The 22,702-nt window shown below is 36.1% G+C and overlaps 1 protein-coding gene across 1 annotated transcript in view; it reads left to right on the top strand.

Annotated features, from left to right (window-relative positions):
- HCN1 (hyperpolarization activated cyclic nucleotide gated potassium channel 1) overlaps positions 1-22,702 on the top strand; it is a 194,019-nt gene that overhangs the window by 99,172 nt on the left and 72,145 nt on the right. The window contains exon 3 of the mRNA XM_063422197.1: positions 3,790-3,951. Within this exon, the coding sequence (XP_063278267.1) occupies positions 3,790-3,951 (162 nt within the window). The remainder of the gene's footprint in view (positions 1-3,789; positions 3,952-22,702) is intronic.

Raw genomic sequence — 22,702 nt, 5'->3', positions numbered from 1 at the left:
ATGTGGGAATAAAAAGAGTCATTAATAAGGTGTGAGTGAAAACTGAGATAAAATTTGTGAAGTCTGACTTCTTCAACAATTTCTTATTCTCTCTTAGCAATACTGTATCAAAACACTGGGAACTGTTAATCTGTGGTTCCATTTTTGCCATTGTCGGAGGCATTGTCAGTTATTCAGGAAAAAATTTAAAGTTTCCAGGCTATTGATAAAAGCCTGTAAAATTAATAAAGGAAGAAATTATGAGTCCTTAGAAGTGAGTTCACAGGCTACATTTTTTTATTAAACATTTTCCAAGTATATGGAAACTATGAAAAAGGGCAGTACTGTAGCCAAACACAAACAGACAAACATAACAAAAACTATGATGTGTAATTGAAATGAAGCCAAGTAGTAATAAAAAAGGAGAAATATTTATTAAATCTTTCCTATTATATAAAACAACTGTGGGAAGAGTTAGTTCTCAGGAGAATTTTAATTTTTTCTCATGTGCAGTAATCTTAAGTAATTCTAGTAATTTATTTAGAAATGTGTTGTCCAAAATTTACACTTTTTTTGGTTAAATTGAATATTTAGGTATGAAATTAGGAATCTAAATAAAGTGGCCAGATTTTCAAATGTATTTTGCAGATGTAATTTCCTCTTATTTGTGCGGCAATTTTGCATAGTAAATGTTTAATTATAACCAAGCATTTATATTTAACTACATGCTTGAAGGGCTTAGGAGCTTAACCTTAGTTGTGTGCAAATGTTTAAATTATTTTGTTATGAATAGTATCTTGTTAAAAAACTTGTTGAAACAGAGAGATTTGAACACACATCTGTTCTGCAGAATCAAGGTAAATTGATTTGTAGTCTTACATTTCTTTCTGTCCCACTGGAGGACCAGCTGATAGGCAAGCTACCATTTCCTCAAATAAATGACATTAGTTTCCTCTTCTCCAGTCTCTGAGAAGACTACACTTCACATATCTCCCAGAATTTTGATGAGATTTAGCTCATTAATACAGGCATTCTAATTTGTGATTACAAAAAAAACCTATAAAAATATGGCTTCTTTTACTACTCTTGTTTCATTGTATCACAATCAATTCTTTCATGGAAGAACATTCAATATGCAATATATTACTTCAGTCCACAGGGCATTTTGGCTATTAGTTTAAAAAAATCAGCACATCCCACCCCTCCTAGCCCCCAAGTGTAAATATGTCAATACAATACTATGGGCAATTATTGTTTACATTGTACAACGTATGTTTGCAGTATTTATTTTTTTTTTCTGAGCAAACACACATTTCCATAACTTCCTTCTCAAAGAAAAATAACATATTATTTGCTGGAGAGTGGATATGCAAAGATTTTTCAAATGTTTTTCCAACACTTGCTTAAGATTTTTCTGTTGCAGTTATCTTCTTTAACACAGAGGCATCACATTTATTAGGAGGGACGACACAAATATTACACTATATAGGCAAACGATAAATGGTAAAAGAATGGTATGTTTGAAATGGTGATAAAATGTTATGCAATCTAGATAATATCCTGGATATGTTTAAGCACTTTTAACATTGAACACTAAGCTTCATAGAAGCTGCTTCAGGAGAAAACAGTTTCAGAAATGATGGAAGTTTGCAGCGTTTTACACAGACTGCTGGCAGTCACTTCCTATTATGGATTTGGTTTCATACAAAATTTCCAACCTTTTATCATTCTTGCAGTATGTGAGCATTTTGGCAGAGGCACACTAATAATGCAAAGGCTTCGAAGAAAACAGTGACAAAATGAAATGGTCCTTGAGAAGCCCAAACCCAAAAGCACAGTGCCTAAGCCCATAGTTGCAGAGGCAGGATGAGGATTGGGGAGCCTTGGGTATATGAAGCTGCTGAATTTTGGACTCTGGAAAATTTTGACAGTCAGGTCCTTCCCTGGGTCTCTTACAGTAAAGCCTAATGGGAAAATTGAGGGAGAACTTCTGACACTTTTCATGTGATCAGGAATTATCTACTCTTTGCGGTTGTAGTATAGGAACCATGTCAATGAAGTACAACCTAAATGAGAGCTAGTGTTCCAAACCAGTAGTAATCTTTTCTATTTTTTCCAGTTCTTACAAATAAAATAATTTTAGTGCACACATGCACTATTTTGGTTCATAACATCTACTGAAACTGAATCTGTTGAAATAGCTGTAATATAAATACATCTCTTAGCAAGAAAAATGTGGTTTTGCGTTTTATTTCCACTTTATTTCCATTTACAGTATCTCCTAAATATCAGTGTTCTCTTCTCATTTTTTACAGAAGCTAGATGATATTTGGGTAGGATTTATGTTACAAGCCTCTATTTCCAATGGCTGTTGAACTGGAATTTGGAATACATTCTCTTTAAATCCCCTAGACTGAAAAGCATGTTTTGTACATAGTGCTAGTGTCTGAGGTATGTTTCTAACATGCAGGGTTTGCATTTTGGGACACAGAATATACACTGCTGTTTTCAAACAACAACCAACTCCCATGAACAGAAAGTTTAGGACACCACAATGTGTTCTCCATATTTGTACTCATTTCCAATGTGGGTACTTCATATCTGCATTTAGTTTAGATACATAAAAGTTAGGACACAAACATTCCCTCTATTATGTGTGTTTTTTTAATTTAAAAATGCAAAATATCAGGTACCAGTATGCCAATACATCTCTAACAATCTAATTTTTTAAGTCCTAAATCCTCTGGTTTCTATGTCTAGCCAGACTATTAAATAGTATTTTATACTTAAAATTCCATGAAATACCAACTAGACATTCTTCAGCTTCTAAATATAACTCCTGCATAGTGGTAATTATGCATATTACAATGTTATATATTTATCTTTAGTTGAATGAATAGAATCAATTTAGTTAATTGTAAGAAGTGTGGAGTATGCCTGTATTTATAGATTGGATGTACATTAAAACCAATATAGCAGAGAAGTGCTAAATGCTTTTTGTACTATATTGGCAGCTGTTCCTCATGAAAATCCTGTCCAGCAAATTTGCCCATAACAAACCTGAAAATGTCTCTGTTGTTTTTGAGAATTTTATGTGTGATTTACTGTAAGACAGTTCTCAGATGCAAATGTTTTGTGTCTTAGGAATGGAGCAATACATTGAAATCCAACTTACTGTATTAGTTTGATATGAATTTACCTACTACAGTAGTAGCCACAAAATTATTAGTATTTGAGGAAAATACTAATGATTAAGAGCTATAAACTACCTTTCTGTCATTTTTGAACTGGTATATGGAAATTTGATTAAAAATATAGACGTAGAAACCAAAAGACATAACACTTGTATTGTGTCTTCACTCGTATTTTTGTGCATTTGAGAAGGTAATAAATGCAAAAGTGAATCTTCTGAAGGGGTCGTTAAATCTCCCACAACTTTTGAGTATTTAAGTACCAAACTCATAGGCAAGTAATGGTATCACTAGCTTTAGCAGGTATTTTTTGATTTGTGAGTCTTGCTTCAATTGAAAAGAGCTGGAGGCTTTAAGAAAACACTTCAGTGGGTAACTATATCCAATATATGCCTTTTTCAGCAGCTTACATAACACAGGCATGCAACCAAGAGTCAGGTGTGTTGGTATGGTTCTCTGAAATTAATGTGCTCAAATTAATGATCCTGCCTTAAAAACCTCAGGTTTATTAGAAGTTCAAGATGGCACTTCTTTTTCTTTAACCTGCCTGATTTGCAGAATTAAGTGAGTTTAATTTCTGATTTGCAACATGTACATCACCTGTAATTTTTGTCTGCAGATTTTCCACATGACATACGATCTGGCCAGTGCAGTGGTGAGAATCTTTAATCTGATTGGAATGATGCTCCTGCTGTGCCACTGGGATGGTTGTCTACAGTTTTTAGTACCATTACTCCAGGATTTCCCACCAGATTGCTGGGTGTCCCTAAACGGTATGGTTGTAAGTATTGTTCATTTTTCATTGTGCTTTCTAAACATTATTTTTCTAAATAGTTAGCTTCAGAACGTAGTGTAAAAACACATGCACAGTAATATGCTGCCCTGCAATTTATTCAAGGTTACTGTCATATTTTGTTGGCTCATTTGCTAATGCACTAAAGTTTGTTTTGTAGTCCTTATGGTCAGTAAAATGATATTGACTTTTTGTCAGTAAATGAGCCAGAAAATATTTCAAGTTTTACAGTAATTCTAGTTTAATAACCCTTATTCCTAAAAAAACCCACCAAAAGAAATATAGAAACACTCAGTTCACCACTGCTTTCAGTTTAGGTTGTAGTTTCAGAATGCTACTAAGGGTAGATACAGTTTCATGTAATGTTATCCTCAGTTTGTAAACTTCTGAGTCATGTAATGATCCATTGTTTCCAACACACACATCAAAAATTTTATAAGTAAAATAAGATAAATAGACTCAGTTGTATGATAGTTTCCTGTGTGGGAACAAAATGTTCAAGGACAGAATGTGACTGTTTTATTTATAAGGACAGGTAATGACTTTCTATTTAAAGGACGATGGATATGAGAAATACTTTTTTTTATCAAGTCAGATAATGTGGCAGTATATGGGACATTTTTATAGGAAATACAGTGTAATTGTTGGAATGGGCCTATAGCCAAAAGAAAAAGCCCCAAGCAGCTCTCTCATTGGTAATCTGAAAATATGTGTCTCTCCAGTTTTTGTAATCTTAGGATCCATAAACCATTACCTTTACTGTAGATGGGCATCTTGCTCAATGTCACAAATTCCTACTGTAGAACCATAAGAGAATTTGTTCCTTTAGGAACATGATACTGCACGTTAATGTGGGAGCTCCTTGACTAAGACTGTCAGTCATACAGACAAGTATTTGCAGTCATCAGGCAACTTCTTTAATGATAACCAGCGTGTTTGCTGACACCTCATTGTGCCTGCTTTTCTAAAAAAAAAAAAATACTGACATATCTTCAAAAATGGGATTGCTACGAGGAAAGTAGGTCACCGCAGTGCTGACTGGCACTTCCTTCCATTCTGCTGTATTCTGTGTTCTGCTTTCTAACATCTTCCATTCACGTTTACAAAGTGTGAATTTTCTACCAGCTTTTTAAAGATCTGGATGAAAATCATGCTAGCGAATGAAAGGAAGCCTTGGATTACACTTAATTGACGTATTTAACTTTTAGAAAACACTAAACTATTAAATTCTCTCTGCTCCTTAAGACCTACATTCAATCTTAAGAAAGCTGTACACACTACGCACGTGCTCAGACCTTGGAGAGTCTTCTTTCTGCCTACCCACATTCAGGATTTTTTTATGGAAACAATTTTCTCTCTCTACTGTCCACATAATATTGGAAATATCCTTTCTGAAAGTTGTAGCATTATTTTTTTTTTATCATCAACTGAATTGTTTATGCTGCATGAACACTGGGGAGAAATTTGAATATAAAGTTGACAGCACAGGCAGTCTTGTAGGCCAGTGGCAAAAGAGGGAGTGTTGGGGTGCCAGCCTGGAATCAGGAGCATATGTAAGACCGTTGCTTGGGAAAATGTCTAGACCTTTCTAGATGTGTTGTGCTGGTACAAGGCATTTCCGAGTTGTTTTCCAGGCTGTGGGAATGAATTCTTTAACACTAAAAAAGGACAGGGAAGCTGTCATGGAATATCAGTTCTCTAAAATGATAGCGGAAACAGATGGAGGTTGATGATGATGATGATGGTGGTTATCTGCTTCTCTGGTGCATTCAGGGTCTGACAGATGACTTTGGAGTTTGAAAGGGTTTTTCACGTTCCTGATACTGCAAGAGCTTTGGCAAGAGGGAAACCTTACTCTCCTGGTCTACTGTAGCATATAACAGTCTGAATTTTGACTTTTGTTACTGAAATGACTGCATCTGGTACCGGGGTTTGGATGCAAAGTAAAATTTTAATCTGATTAATTGTGATCACTGGCTTGAAGACTTATTCAAGCCAATGTGTGCTCAGCCAGAAAAAGTCAGTTTTTCCAAAATGTAAGTCAGCAGTGAGTAAAAGCTTTTGCAGATAATCTGTTAATAAAGGAAGCAAGGAACTCAGAAGGATCACATGGTGTCTTCTCAACTGACAAAGCCCAACCTACTCTTCCATAGTTCCATTGTGTCTTGCACATTACTTTCTTCAGGCTGCAGGGTGCAAGAACTTTTAAAAGTCTTGGAAGCTGTTTCTGAATTGATAAATGAAAGAGTCAGGCATGCTCATGGTTTTAATTTATAAATACTGTAAAGGAAAATAACATAGGTTAAATTTTTTGTCACAGAGGAATAGGAAAATGAACCCAGGTTGCAGGTTGCTTACTGCATCTTTGAACAATATGATTAAATGCAATTAAAATGAAACAAATTAGGTCTTTGAAAAGTTAATAGAAACCTCATAGTGCAACATGAAGGAGACTATAAAGTGGAAAACCCTCTCTGTTAAAGGGGATAAGATCACCACTGGTTAATACTGTACCAACCTACAGCCTACGTAGTTCAAAAAATTGTTCAGATTCCATTGATATACTCTCTGCCACAATAATAATTATGAGCCCATATTGTTTCTGTACTGTTGGCTTGAACCTCTTGGCAATTCCTAACAAAGGCCCTCATCTTGCAATGAGATGACTAGCAGAGCTGACATCTTCCAGAATATCTGTTACTGGTCATTAAAAATAAGAACACTGTAAATATAATATGAAAGTAAGTTGCAGCTGTTTTTCCCCATCCATCACATTCCAGCCTATCTGTTACAGACAAAATAAGTCTATTACTTATAGGAGGGACTATTGCTCTTTATGCCGTTTTAGTTTTTTCAACACTAGGATTTTTAAATTCCTAAAGAAGGTCTTTTCTGAAGAAGTTTCACAGACTGTCTTAATGATGCTGCCTAATTTCTCCTTGGCTCCGAAAGCCTATTGTCTGAAGCTCCCTGTGTGATTTATCCTCAGCTTTCTGATCTGCATTGCTTTAGACTAGTGTACTTCCATAATGACTCATAGACTAAACATTTTTGTCATGCCTCAGAGTTTGAGCCAGTAGTTCCTTAGAAAATTAAGAGTAAAACTTGCAGATAAAACTAGGTACACACAGAACCAGAAAATCACAGTGGTCCTCTGCTATAGTCAGTCTATGCAAACCAAGATTCTGTGTTCAGTTTCAGGTGCAGTAATTGCAAAACCAGTGCGTGGGTCCGAACTGATGAACTCATCTAGTCATGTCTTATATGGGGAGGGTTTCTGGGCAAGTACAGATGAGAAGTGACACTTTTGCCACTGATTCCGTCTGGCCATCTAAACATCACAGCCTGCGACAAAGCATACCTTACAGCAGATCATTGCTAACAGTATCTGAAGATTCCCAACCTATATTTTCCTGCCCGTATTTGCAATAATTAGTTGTATGGTTAGGAAAACATATGGTCCCATAAGCAAGGTATTTACCTGGGCTTTACAGATTTTTTATTTATAAATGTTCCCTTTGTGATATAAAAGTGTAGTGGAGAGGTATAGAATTTAACTTGAATGTTGAGTTTAAAAGCCAAAAGAGATAGTAAAGCATTTGGAAAGACATTACTTTTCTGGCATTTCCCCTGGCAGTCAGCCGATGTTCGCTCAGCCAGAGCCCTTCAGGTACTCTGATTTATTTTGTTTTGTCTTTTCCTTTCTGTCCTTGCAGTGGGATTGTTTGCAGCTCTCGGGGTGTTCAAGGATGGATTTAGTAGCCTGGGATTTTGCATTGTATTGATGCCCATTTGTGTCTCATAATTCCCTCAGGGGCAAAAGAAATCAGACCTTCATCTCTGATGGTATCAGCATTACTAGTAAAAGAATGTGGGATTTCTGCTGTAGAATCTGGAAGTCTGTCTCATTATAAAATGAATTACTTAAATGAATATTTGATAGGGAAATTCAGAAAGGCAGGAGATGGTTAGGATTTATAATACCCTAAGAACTATGCTAACATATATGTAATATATAAAAAAGCTATTTAGTATACCACCCAAAACTATAATTTTAATTCTCAGCACCATTTTCAATTACACAATCACTTTTTTTTTTTTCTTCCAGTAAGATCTCTGTTTTACTTAGTGGAGCTCAGGGGTTTCATTACAGTCATTTTGATGTGTTATTCTGCCTTGGGTTTTTGTCCTTTTTGATAATGCATCAGCTTAGCACCTTCTTCCTTATAGTTGGCAATTAGGGAAGCTGATTTTCTCAAGATTCTTCTGCATTTGATCATTACGTGATAGTTATCATTTAGAGCTTCACAAATGTTTCTGAGTACATTTTTATTATTATAAAATATTATAGAGCCACATTTAAAGCATTAGATTCCTCTGATTTCATTTGCAACGCTAAGCAATAAATGCTTATGTAAATCAAATCCTACTGTTCTATATTGGGTGCTTAAGAAGTATGGACCATATGGGAGTCATCTGATTCCTAGAGGCACATAGGATCTGATAAGGTATATTTCTATTCGAATGTATTTTGTACTCATATATTTATATTAATGTGTGTCTATTTAGTTAGTGCAGTGCGTCTTGAAACAGATAAAAGTGTGAAATTATGAATCAGAGATGGACTGGGATCAAAATTACTAGAATTGCTCAAGTCAAATACTCTGTTTACAACACAATTTGGAAATAGAGTAATATTAGTAAAAACAATATGTAACTGACATTATTAGGACTAAGATACACATATTTTTAAATCTACAGTGAGTAATTGTATTGCTTCTGTTAAGTGCAGCTGTTCAGAATTCAGTTGCTGGTGTCTCCTGCCCTCAGCACTGACCTAGTCACTAAGGTCAGTCTGCTTCCTCCTGCATTAAGATGATGAAGTAATGACCTGTTTCACTTGTCTGGCATGCAGTGATAGGCCTAAAAATATATTAGCTCAGGAAAATATATTAAATTGTGTGATTTGACAGTAAACGAAGCTGTGGAGGAAAATTTTGTGGATGTGCAGAGCTAAAAGACAAGGTAGGTGTAATGCAGACTGAGGACATGCATTGAGTGTGATACCAAAATTCTATACCAAGCTAGTGGGGACTGGAGAAGTGGGGTATCTGAGGACACTCTTGATTTAATTCAGTGTGTCATGATCAATGAAGAGGAAAACAAATCAGGTTCTCATTTTTACCACAATGGCTGAGGATCTAGGAAGCCCGCACAGGTTTTGACTTACACGTTGTTCTGTTCTCTGACAGGTTAGCAGGTAGTCTGCTTTTGCAGGCCTAGGATGGGAAGTAGTAATAATTTTAATAATTTTTCTTCCCAAACTCCTTCTTTCCTTCCAACCTCTTTGGTGTAATATTCTATACATTTTTTGATGTCTCATGTACTTTGGGTTGTATTTTTGACAGTAGATTTCTGATAAGCTTAGATAAAACCAATTTTCCCCAGCCTCACAGTTATTGAGATTTCTTTTTATAAATATAAAAATATATAATTTCTGCCATTAATATCTTCTCAGGTTATAGATTTTATTCTATTGTCTTAATGCCATGAGCTAATTCAGATGTAGAACCTTAAGAACTGAAAAATAAAGGTGCAAAATCAATTACAGGGAGGTTTAAAACGTTCCAAAAGTTTAAAAATAGGGAAATTTATGCTTTGATATCTGGATTATAACTGCCTCAAAAGGGAAAATAGTCTTTCAGAGAAGGTATTCCCAGTTAATCACACAACTCCACCAACTCTGAAAATTGTTTAGCATTGCAAACTCAGCTATTGTCATAAGCCCTGCCACCTTTCCTTGCTCCTACTAAAACACTTAAAACTAATGTTATTGTCTTGATGTAATTATTTGATGCTGCTGGTGATAGTTGTTTCAGTGGATATTGGCGCCTAATACAAGCAAGAGGAAGGATCTAAATTGGGACACATGATTGTAATTGTTGATTGTAGCACTGTGTTGCTGATGTGATAATAGGTGCTAAAGAGGATGACTCCTCTAATGAATTAGTTGGCTGCCTTGCATGCTTCTGTTTCCTTCAGGTTGAAAGCTGGTCTTCCCTATATGGGATAAGAATAATGAAGCAATTTTTTAGAGGGAGCACACAAAATCAAGTTGATGCGCTTAGAAGATTCTAACTTATTTCCATGCTTTTTCTGTGTTTTCAAAAGAGCTAGTAGAAATATGTCAAGAAGCAGATGCCAGGAAGAACTTGCTTATTTGTCATCAAAATTTAGTTTCCGTGTTTCTCCCTCAAGAATCAACACAATTCATAAATGCTTATGCTGCAGTATATTGTGATGGGATTGCTGGTAACTGTAAACTACAAAATATTTCATGTAAGCTTTAAACTGAAAAGAATAGAAGAAATTGCAGATAATATTGTAAAGCCTGATGTTGTGTTTGATAGACATTCAAGGGAAAAATAAAGACTTCATAAAGTGTGCCCTAAGCCATTTCTTTAGTTTAAAAAAAATGAACTAAAGTAAAAGCATAAAATGGACCTGTCATGTTTTAGGGCCTTGTATCCCACATTTGCCCTGGAGTAAATTTTCAGGAGGTGTTATAAGCAGCACATGGCTAAAATCAGATTCTCTGTTATAGAAGAGATTATTCCCTTTCTTCTGTGGGTAGCTGGATCAGTCTACTTTGCTCTGTAAATGTAAAATGCTTATCTGCATGTAGTGGTATTCTGGATTGAACTGGAACATAAATGTGAAAAAATTACTTTGAAGTAGCTCTCCATGGGTGGCCTTTTCTCTTGTGATTGGAGTATCCAAAAACTGAACTCTTGGAATATTTATGCCAGACCAGGTTTCCCAGAATAAACCCAGTGTAGATATATCCAGATGAATACCATTCATATACAGCTGCTCTTCAGCAAATCTTCCCCTTTTTCATTGCAAACCTTAATTAAAATGCACAGCCTAATTCTTAATCTGTATGATTTAAGACTGCACAAAGTGTGGTTTGCACAAGGTGCATGTTTTTTATCAAGGGGTCATTATCACAATCAGATTTTCTCAAGAGCACTGGTTTTATACCTGATGGGTTTTGCCGTACCAAATTTGAATTTTCTACACACAGCTATTCAACATCTGACTCATTTTAATATTTAAAGTGCATCTGGAGAGAAGTCTCTTCTGGGATGCAATTAGACATGAAAAAATAGCCATCTGAAATTGCACATTTAGAATGCTTACATTTCACATTAAAAAAAAAAGTCAAAGCAATATACTTTGTTCTGGCTCGTGTAATTCTAAACCAAGTCACTCTCGTACATGAAAAACTTGAGATATAGGTCTGTGTCTATCAGACCTATGTCAGTAGTCTGTCAGGTCTGTGATCTGGATTCCAAAAATCCCAGATGAAGAAAAGAGGGTTTTATAATATTGCTTTTTAAAATCTGGTTATTTATGAACCTCTCTCTCCATGGAAATTTTAACATTTCATATTTTCACTTTAATTTGAATTTGAACGAAGCTAAAATCCTCCATGTGAAACTAGAAGTCTCAATTTGCATTCACTTCTGGTTACAAAACATAAGAAAAAGAGGAAATTATATAGCATTATATTTTCTTCCATTTGTTTTAATCTACTAATTTTCCTTCATGTCTGAAATGGTTTTGCCCCAGGGATGTACACAATTCATTTGGGTGTTGGCTGCATGTATTTTGCCCCTTTTAAAGATACAGATTCTGTAAGATTGCTCTCGTCCCTCTGCTTTCCTGCTCCTCCTGCTTTCTGCACGTATAGTCATTTAAGCAAACTCAACCTGAAGTGATTCGGATAAAGATCTAAAACTTTTGGAAAATTGGATATAAGAGAAATTATGGAAAAGATTTTTTATAGGAAAATCTTAATATTCTCTGAAACATGTTGTTCTCTGAAACAACATTATTTAATGTTGTTGCTAATGAGTAAATTTTTAATATCTTATAGATGTGTGTATAGATGTTTACATATCAATTGTAGCAGCAAGCAATGGATATTTTAGTATCAATAGCTTAAACTACTGAATGCCCTTTAAATGTATCTTGCCTTCTTTCTGCTATCTGGATTTTTATATTTGTTCATTTATGCTTTATGAGATACTATTGACAACATAAGGAAAAGAACCAAGCCCTATGGTGAGACTTTCTCTGACCATATGCCACATTTAATAATTTGCACTGAGTCTCTTTTCCTCGTGTTAGGGGAAAAAACAACATTATTACTAAAAAATTATTAGTATTCCTCAAAAAAAACCTGTTATAAATAATGTAGTGATCTATCCAATTTAGCTGTAAAACCATTTCCCCCAAAATTAAAAAAAAAACCAAAAACCACATTATTGACATTACCTTAATTTTTTCTCTTTGTTTTGAATTGCTGGTGTTTATTACAAAATGTTCATGACAGCCTCCTGTGAAGTGGATCGAAGCAGAGAGAGCTATACACTGTGAGGGAGGCCTTGTTTAATTATGCAATATTCCCTGTATTTTGGGGTACTGCTAACATGAGAGAGTTGCTTTGAAACAATCTCTTTGAAAGCCAGAAGTTGGCATTTGAATGAGATAAGAGAATAGTACCCATATTCTTCACAAATGGCTCATATTCCCTTTCTAACCCATCACATTCATCATTTTAGTCACTGCATTTGATCTTTTGTGTTCAGAAGACCATGAAGTTAGCTTGCAGCTGAGGGTAGCCTAGCACTTTGACAAGAGTGCATATAATCAAAACAGGATTATCTACATTGATATAGATAGGGAGGGAATTAACATGACTGGTTTTGAACAACTGTCTACTTAGTACTGACGTTTTCAAGTGGAGTGCACTCAGACTGCTAGTTCAGTTTTACAAAGAGTAATTGAGTACTGGTCAGGAATAAAGGCAATGTACCACTCATTTGTCACTCTGCAGTAATATGTAACATCCCTCTGCTTTTCTCTAATAGTACAAGACTTAAAATTTTTCTCTTAGATTCAACTAGAAGAGTTTTGGCAAACTAAAACTCAGCTAAATGTTGATAGAATGATGTTGACAGAAGAGTTTTCTGTCTGTTTTAATAGCTTTTTCCAGGTGTTCAGAAATTAAGTTTATCATCCATGATAAAAAATTTGCTGGCAGCAAAATAAAACTAAGATTTGTGTGATAAGAAAGTGCAAGAGCTCACCCTGGAAATGTACACTCAAGAGCAATGGGTAGGCATGCTACATGTCCAGTAGGTTAGGACAGATTTGACCCTGGAATTTTTTGGGCCTATGCAGATGTCTCTGTATGAGCTCTCATAGCTCATGCCATTCACCATCTCTCTACACCAAACACAGATGCAGTACCAAATATTTAAATGTGCTTTTACCTTGTTGTTACTCTCTCTGGTTGTCGTGGCTTTACTCTTGCAGCCAGTCCCTCCTGCTGCTGCATACATTTTTGTGCATATAAAACTTGAGATAAATGAATTCATTTCTGTGTTGTATGAATAAGAGAGGGTGAGGTTTCCTTCCATTTTTGCAGTCTGTATCTTGTCAAAGAAGCTGTTTATGGAAACATATAAATACTGAGAGGAAGTGCCCTTAGATTTAATGATGTATTGCTCCTAAGTAAACATGTTTTGCAGATCAATAAAATATACTAAACCTAAGCCACTCTTGTTGAATTTTTGTGAAGGAAACCCTCCCACACACACACAGAGTGACATGGGGTGGAGAAAGAAGGAATGTGACAGTTTAAATAGAAATAGAACATCTGAGATAGAAGTTGGGCTTTTTCTAAGCATGAGCCAGTGCACTCAACCACTGCAACATGATTTGAGGAAACATAAAGTTGGCATGTGTACAGATAAATAAAATCTGAAGGGTTTCTAGGCTGTAAGAAAAGCTTGTTGTTTTTACTCTTTTGCTTTTAAAATCTTTCAGACTTGGTATAAGAAAAGTCCCACTGCTTACCCAATACATCAAATACATAGACATCTGGCCAGAGACTATCTAGAACATACTCTTATTTTCTCATATAAAATTTTCTCCTTAATAATGTTAAAGACAAAAAAAATGCCATTTAAATTACTTACTTACAGTGACACTGAATGCAAAATCTGAATTAGAAATTAAATATGCATAGTATCAGTTAAAACACTCTCAAATGCTATATAATGTGTATTTGCAATCAATAATGACTCTCAATTTTATTTTAATATTTAGTAAAAATTAAATTTTTATTTAGTAAAAAATTATTTAGTATTTATTTAGTAAAAAGCTGATATTTTTTCTGTTTTGAAGAATAAAAGCTGGCTTGATATATAACCTCTGGTGACCTTCCTTCCACTGAGTGACCTTGTTCTTTTTCACATTTTTGACTGTAAAAGTTGGATTCGAAAAATACTTTGGTATATTTATGTTTTTTAACACAAGTTTTGACATTTTTGATGTAAACTTCAGAAGGAAAAATAGCCACACGATCTGAAATTAGATTTAGAGATTAGATTCAAGACCATTTTAAACCTAATTTAAATGAAACAAAAAACCTCTCTCCGTAATGTTTGTGAGGGAGTTATTAAACTTTTTTTATCTGTAACGCAGCTTGAATTTGTCAGACCTATGTGCTTGGAGGATGCAAATCATGGTTGCAATAAAAACAAATGATTGTTGTTTGTCACTGTTCCAAAGGAGTGCCATAAATGTGTGAAGTGTCATGTTTTGCTAGATTTATTTAAAAATTCAGTCATTGCTTGGGTACTGGTTTCAAGATAAGCTTAACTGACCCTGTCTGAAGTGAGTGGTTCTATCACCTTGTTTTGACAAACTAATTTTAAAAAACCTTAAAAAAAAAAGCTATTATTTTGATTCTACTTAACATTAAGTAGATACACTATGATCTGATTTTTAAAATAAATCTTGAAATGTAGCAGGTTCCCATTAACATGAAGGTTCCAGCTAAGAAAGGTTTCCAACCATTTGCATATTACATAATGCAAATTTTACATAATGCTGTTTTCCTTAGAATCTGTGTCCGTTTAAATGTTTCCAGTTTAACATCCTTTCTAACCTTTTAGAAGCAAAAGGATAATAACTTTCAATAAATGGATATACAAATATGTGCCCTGAATCCAAAAACTCTTTCTCTCGCTGCAGCCTCTCAGCTATATAACTTTGTGCATATAAGTAAATAATTATGATGTTTGCATTCTAAGCATTCCTCTGTTCTCATTTGGAATCTTTTTTTGTCTCTCACCTGCTCCTATCTGTGGTTTATGATACCATCTCACTGTAGTATGCTTGCATTAAATCCAGTGTGCTGGAACAGAGTCAAACCAGGAGCACCTCTTACAGAGCCCCTCTGACTTCTGTCAGACTTGCAAGGGCAAATTCATCTCCTGATCTGACTGCAAAGTTCAATTGCAAGAGAAAAAACATGGATCATAACATAAAACTAGAGCTTCAAAGAAGAGGCTGTTCTAGGGAATTTTATTTTCTCCACTGGATTTGAGCTAGGAAGAAATGGAGTGTCAATCTATCCATGAAAACAGAGGTATGCCCAGTAGGGAAGCGCAGGAAGATAATGGATGCAGCTTTAGCTGAATAGGATCCTGGGCAGCTTATGGGAAGAGAAATTCTCCCCTGGAGGTGATAAAGAACACCTGCATTAACATTCTACTCTGAATCACCATCTGCAGAAGTCTGATTTTTACTGACTGTGTAGGGAGCCTAGGGAGACCTGCCAGCTCACTTAGCTATCAAAGTGAAGTACCTGAAGTCAGCTGAAGTGAAATTTTGGGATGCCTTTCTCTCTTAGTGCTGGTTCTCACAAACAAAACTCAGAACAAATGGGGCCACTGGTCACTGCAGATATGCATGTGTAAGCAATGAAAACGTGCAGTGCACTTTTACTCTTCCTGTTCATTGTCCATCGCTGAGGATTGTGGTGTTCCTGCTGTGCCTCGCTCCCTCCAGCAGCAGTTCTAGACATCCCATGTCTGGCCTCTCCCCAGGGTTTGTCCTCTGCCCTGGGCCATCTGCCTCAGCATTACCCATTTCTGTCAGAGCGTTTTATCCTCAGTATGCACACGGAAGAACCTGGGTTCCTGTGAACATCCACCTGGTGGATGTTTTAGTAGCTCTGCAGGATAATTTTGTGGGTCTTCCTGTAATCAAAGCATATAGATTAACTTTTAATAATTGCAGCAAGATACTTTCTTACTTTTTGTGTTGTAGCTATGAAAATCACTTCAAGGGCTGGGGAGACATCTACAACTTCTCTGGGCAACCTTTTCCTATGTCTCACTATCGTCACAGTAAAGAATTTCTGTATATATCTAATACCTAATCTAAAACTACTGTCTTTCAGTTTAAAACCATTTCTCCTTGTCGTATCACTACACACCCTTGTAAAAAGTTGCTCTACCTCTTTTTCATAAGCCTGGAACTGGTAGGGTAAAAGGTCTTCTCAGAGCTGCTCCAGGCTGAACAATCTCAACTCGCTCAGCCTGTTTTTATAGGAGAGGTGCTTAATCCCTTTAATCATCTTTGTGGGCCTCCTCTGGACTTGCAGATAGAAAGCTGGACAGAGAAACAAGAATAATATAAAGACAAACTGAATGTGTCCCAGTTAATGGTTGAGCTATTGGGAGTGCATTCAGGTGGCACCAGCAGAATGTCTGCTTGTAGTTTCCCTTTTCCTTTTGTAAGTATGTCAAGGGAAGATGCCCAGGAAAGATCAAACCACAGCAAGCATGGGGAGATGTTTCCTTCAGTCTTCAGAAATTTCCCACTGAGGGACTGAGCTGGTATCCAGGTGTTTCACAAGTATCACTATGTGTTTCCTCTAGTAGTCTGCCCAGTCATTTTTTGACTGTATGTTCGTGATTGTCCAGAAGCACAGGTGTGGTGTCACAGGATCGTGACTCTGACACGCTGTCACACACTGCCAGTGTCAGGCTGGCCTTGATGGCTGTCCTTGACACACTGCACCCTGCACTGGGGTGACTGTACCCGAGGAGGCTCAGAGTGACCAAGTGAGCATTGACTGATGGCTGTACAAGGGTATCCGTGTCTTTACAGCTGGAACTGGGACCTGTGTGCTCATCATGAGACACATCTTGGGTGAATGCTACAGGGTCACTCAAGGGCTTTGTTAAATCTCTCAAGGATGACAGAAGAGGAGCATGTTCCCCTTCCTTCCCCTCAGAGTGTGAAGTTCATACCCCCAAGGTCACAATATTCTTCTAGGATTTAACCTCCCTCTGCTTGAGGAGGGAAATGAAATTTTAGTGAGTCACTAAGTCTGTCCTTTTTTTTTTTTTTTTAATGCCTAGACATCATTTTGTGGGTGGCGTTTAGGCTGCTAAATAATTTTTCTTTATATTATATTACCTTGAAAGTCTTGCAGACTCTAGTAAGCACCTGCAGTTTTAAGGCATCTGAGTTTAAGAAAAGGTCATCAGGAAACTCAGATGTGTTCTCAGAAAAAAAAGCCTCTGACCTAGATTCAGCCTACTTGCTTTGACACCGAGGTTTGTTCTTTTCATAGAGCCAAAATAGGTTTTCAGCTGCAGAACTATTTTGCTTCCTGCTGTCATTGCTTAATAAAATAATGCACAGCTTTTTGTAGGACGTAGTATTTGATGAAGGATTGAGATTTACCAAAAATGCAGATCAGCCTCTTGAGGGCTCAGATATTTAGTAAGGTAATTTTCTGAAGAACTGTAAACTAACCAGATGCAACCTAGAGTCTCAAAGGCATCAAGTTAGGAAATTTATCAAAAAACTGACAAGAGAAGTAACAGCTAAGTGGGGAAAAAAAAAAAAAAAAAAAAAAAAAAAAAAGGCAGCTTAAAACCAGCACTTTACTAGAGGAAAAACCCTGGGTTTTAAAGCACTGGATTCAGTAACTCACAAATCCCAATCTTACCCTTATGCTGATTCTCTGTGTCGAAGTAGCATTGTTCACCTTGGTTCATTTCTAAGGAGATTAAAACATATTCAGGCTCTTCTTGAGTAGATCATATTAGACCATTTTAATGTACTGTAATCCACTATTTTTCCCTAAGTATAGATTCTTAAAAATATTTACAAAGGAGATGTATTTAACCAGAGTATGCCTATAAATAGAATGAGGAAAATGTGTCTTGGAAAATGTTTGAATGTTTTCAAATATTGTTAGTGAGAAATCATTTGGATACTATTGTTTTGTGCATATCTTCTAAGTACTTTCACAATCATGTATCAAGTTTGCCTAAATATTTCCTAATGAGAGCTTTTTCTGCCACTTGATAGGTTTGTTGTTTCCTGCCTTTTTAAATGTAGCTTCAAAGTCCCTTTGATTCAAAGAGAATGGTGACAGCATTCCAAAAGCTCAATGCCCACTTCGAAAACCATAAAAATTTCCATTTGAGATGGGATACTTCATATAATTTGCTGTCCAGTATGAGTTGTTCATATAGTGGAGAGGTTGAGGTCCTTCTCCCAAGTTCCCTTTCCTAAATTGGTTGCAAATATTGTCTGTGATGGTGTAGATTCTTCCAACAGTTTTCAGTAAAGCAGTACACGATGGAGTCATGAGTCAGGTTTATGTCACTTCACTCCTTCAACTGTTTCCCAGAACTGCTCTATATTAAGCCCACATTATCATCTGCCTATTCCTGACTATTTAGATAGCTACTGTTAAAAATGCAAAGCTTTTCTTGGTGATTGCATAGTAAAAATATTTCATAAATGGTTTGATTCAATATTTCAGACTTGTTTTACATTATATCCCGCTCCTTTCACCAAATGAAAGGAGCAGAACAAAGAGATATGTTGGTTTTAATGCACACTGAATTTTTACCTCTCCTGAACAGAGCTATTTCATGAACAAAGTTGCTGATCAAAAATACTTCCTTGCAGGATTTATGTACTCTGTTATTATATATGCCACTGTATTGGGTTTTTCTTTCTTCTTTTCCTGTAAGAAAGTAGTTTTTTACAATGCAGTTTGCCCACTAGAAACCTGTAGATACACTTGTAATCAGTTATTGTGACCACACAATTCTTACTGTGTGTTTTCCCATTTGCAGGCCATGTATATCTGTTCCATTCAATCCCTTGTAAACAGTTGCACTTAAGTTTATTTTGGGATTAAAAAATCAGAGTGGTTTGAACATAATGAAAATTTGAGTGCATTATGACAAAGCAAAACAGAAGCCAACTGCCTTGATCATATTTTTAATTTATTTGATAAATTTCAGTGGGGAATGTTTCTCACTGGAGAAGTGTATTAGTAGATAAATCAATATTTTCTGCATCAGAAAAAATAATCAAAATAAAAGGAAAAATCTACCATGCTACATTGTTTTTGTTTGATGGCTGGTGCCAAAGACACAGCACCAAAAAATGATAACTAATGGTAACTAATCTGCCGTTTCAATGGAAAAAAATGGTAAAAAATGGTAAAAAATGGTAAAAACTATTTTTTACAATATTTTATATAATAATTAAATTGATTTCAAATCAGGGGAGAAGGAATGCTCTCCAGAAACAGTATTTTTGCTAAAGATGATTCCTTCTGATCAGTTTGAAAACAGGCATATAAAAAAGAAGTCATTACTGATTGGCTAGGAGCTCCCTGACACCCCTCTTGTCGGAGCAGTTCACATCTAACATCCTGTTAGAGTTCTTTAAAGAACTGAAATACAAATCCTTTAAAAATGTCTGTCCGCTTCCCTGCACTCTGATTTTGCTTTTCCAGAAGATGGGAAAGAGATGAAGTAACAGGTACAATCTGGAAGAATTCTTTCACCAGTATTCATCCCTTGGTTTGTTGCTGACTGGTTGACAAGGGGGCTATATGATATGTAGATTAAATAGGTCTGGTTTTTCTCCTGGAAGTCAGTTTTTTCCACAACCTGCTTCCATGCAAATGGATTTCCTAGTTAACAAGGCAAAGGGGCCTCAGGTAAACCTCTGCTATCTCTCAGGCTATTTCAGGAGCTGTTGTGGAGGGTATTAATTGGCTTGAGCCAAACCCATAGCTTTCTGAAAAAGTGTTTTGTATAGACAGTCAAATTCCATAATAGGGGAATGTTTTCTAGCTCTGTTACATTGTCATGTTGGAAAAACGTAATTTTTACTTTTAATAAAAGATTTTTACTTTTGTAAAAGCTTTCTAACATCTTTGTAAGCTGAAATTCCCTTAAAATTCCTATTAAAACAATCTTTTGCAATGGAATGTTATTTCTTCAGTCATCTGGGTTCAGTTAAGGGAGCACAATGACCAGATAAAAGGATGAGTCATAGTGAGCTGATTCACAGGCAAAAGAACAGAAGAAGTATTTTTCACATAGCTTTAATGTATTATTTTGTAACTTTATATTTACACCTGTAAAAAAACTCACTACTGTATCTCTTAACAATGCACAAAGAATGAAAAACAGTACTGAGCAAGGTATAGGGAATCCTCCCCTATAAAACTGTGATCATATCTTCTCCCTTTGAATGCAATGAGCCTATTTGTTTGAAAGCATAACTCAAATAAATGTGAAAGGCCAGGCTGTGTGCATAAAACAAATATCTACCCATGTGCTGCTGTTTGTGAATTTTCCCACTTACTCTGCAATGAAAATTATTCATCCTTACCTTAGAAAGGTGATCACAAGTAGACACTCTGGCTACTTGCTTTTAATGGGGGAGTGTATTAGCAGATAAATGTTCAGTGTTTTCTGCATTGGGAAGAATAATCTAAATGAAAGATCTGCCATGCTACATATTGTTTTTGTTTGATGGCTAGTGCCAAAGACATTGTGCCAAAAAATGAACAAGCTGTGATGACAGCAAAGTCATGTAACTACTCTGAACACAGGAAATATATAATATTTAGTCATTGCTTCTCCAGTCAAACTTATTTTCCTTTGGAATGCAATGCCAAACAATTTCTAATTTTTTTCCTGCTAGTACTGCTCTTGAAAGTATATGCTGAGTCACTTACACCATCTGTTATCTGAGCACGTATCAGCTGAGAGAAATGTTCAGAAGTTTCTGAAGACATCTGCTTATTTCACTGAGCTCACCGATCCAGGGTTTTTCTGTTTTAAATCATACCTACTTGCACACTTCCTAAAACAGGGTCTTCTTTCTTGCACTTCTTAAGAATTTTAGAACGCTGGGATTTTTGTCTTCCAAGTCTGATCTCACCTTCCCTTTGTTTACTGGTTTTAGAAAATAAAATATTCATAGTAGTAACAGCTAGTTCATAGTAGTGATAGGAACTAGAGGTTTTACATGGTAGTGCGTTCACCATTGCATGAGCTTTGAAACAGTAAATATTGGACACCTTTCCCATTGGCCGACTTGGTTATTCATTGTGAATTCAAACAACTTTAAAAGCTGAAATGTGAGATGATATTGTGCTCCAGTTTCCTGTCTGATATTTTAAGTGATGTATAATTCTAAGGTACTGTATGATACCAGAGGCAGAAAACTATGCAGCTTCCTGATGGAAAAGCATGTAAGCTCTAATATACATATATATATATACATATATATATATATGGATTACTGAGGAAATCATAGATTCAATACAGAGGTCCAGTTCTCCTATCACGTTATGTGCACATAACTAGTTGACACAGGGAAAGAATCACATGGCCTCTTTTCTAGCTGTGTCAGACATACCTGGTAAAAATTTTGCTAACATTCATCTATAGCCTTTTATAAGCATGTCTTTTTGATTAGTTAAATTGTAAGTAACTCTGCAGTTTAAGAAGTCTTCTAGAAACTGTTGATAATAATGACTTGCAATTAAGTATATAGCTATAATTTATATAACCATATATGCCTATATAAGTCATAAACACCGTTTCATTGAATTCCTGATGGAAAAGACTAATTTTTACAGTAGATTTCACCAGCAGTTGCTCATATTTCTGAGATTTTAGGCAGATATTTCCTCAGGGCCACTCTTGTGTTACAGTCTCTGCCGCCATGCAGGCTTTGTGCTTTGTGCTTTCTTCAACCTCTTAAACCCTAACTTTCCATTCATTTTATGCAATGTCTTCCTGTGACAATGCTAAAACCAGAGGGCTTATTCATGGACTGTCTAGCTGCCTCCATGGTCATAAATAAATTTAAAGTGCCCAATTTTGCTGGGCTCTGGGGTAGGACTGGTTTAGGAGCTACCTACTATGTCCATAGAAGAAGTATTTTCTGGGTTTCATCACAGGACAAGCTCATGCCAGCAGCCTGGAAGGAAGGGTTTCTCACCTATACCAGCCCCAAAGTGCAACAGCTGTTGCTTGGGAGAGTGCTGTGGGCATTCCCTGCGTGGGGCATTTCTAAAAGTGAAACCGTGTGAACCAAATTCCAGAGCCTGGAAGGGCTTTCTGACACTTTTTAATTTACTAGGGTAGACACTGACTGTCTATGTCCTGTCAAGATCTTCCTTCAGATACTACTTCCAGAAGAACATGAAGACAATCGTGAGCATAGAGGACTGGGGTTTGAGGGATAAGACAAATTCTTTCAGAGGGGACAAGCTCTACTTCTCCACTTCCATTACAGTTTTGAAGAAAGAATGAGGATCAGTTCAAAATCCTTGCAGGAATCATTTCTCTTAATTATTAAGCCAGTCTTTGCTCCATGATTGCTAAGCATGCCCTTGCAAACTGACAGACCCATTTCTGTGACACCTGCAGTAATTGTGACGTGAAAGAAAAAAAGGGGACTGAGGCAAAAATGAGGAAATCATTACTGTCTGTGCAATAGTCTCCTTGGTACGAGATTTCTAAAT

The sequence above is a fragment of the Prinia subflava genome, chromosome Z (genome assembly GCF_021018805.1).
Source record: "Prinia subflava isolate CZ2003 ecotype Zambia chromosome Z, Cam_Psub_1.2, whole genome shotgun sequence".
Classification (NCBI taxonomy): domain Eukaryota; kingdom Metazoa; phylum Chordata; class Aves; order Passeriformes; family Cisticolidae; genus Prinia; species Prinia subflava.
This window is presented reverse-complemented; position numbering and strand designations above follow the sequence as displayed.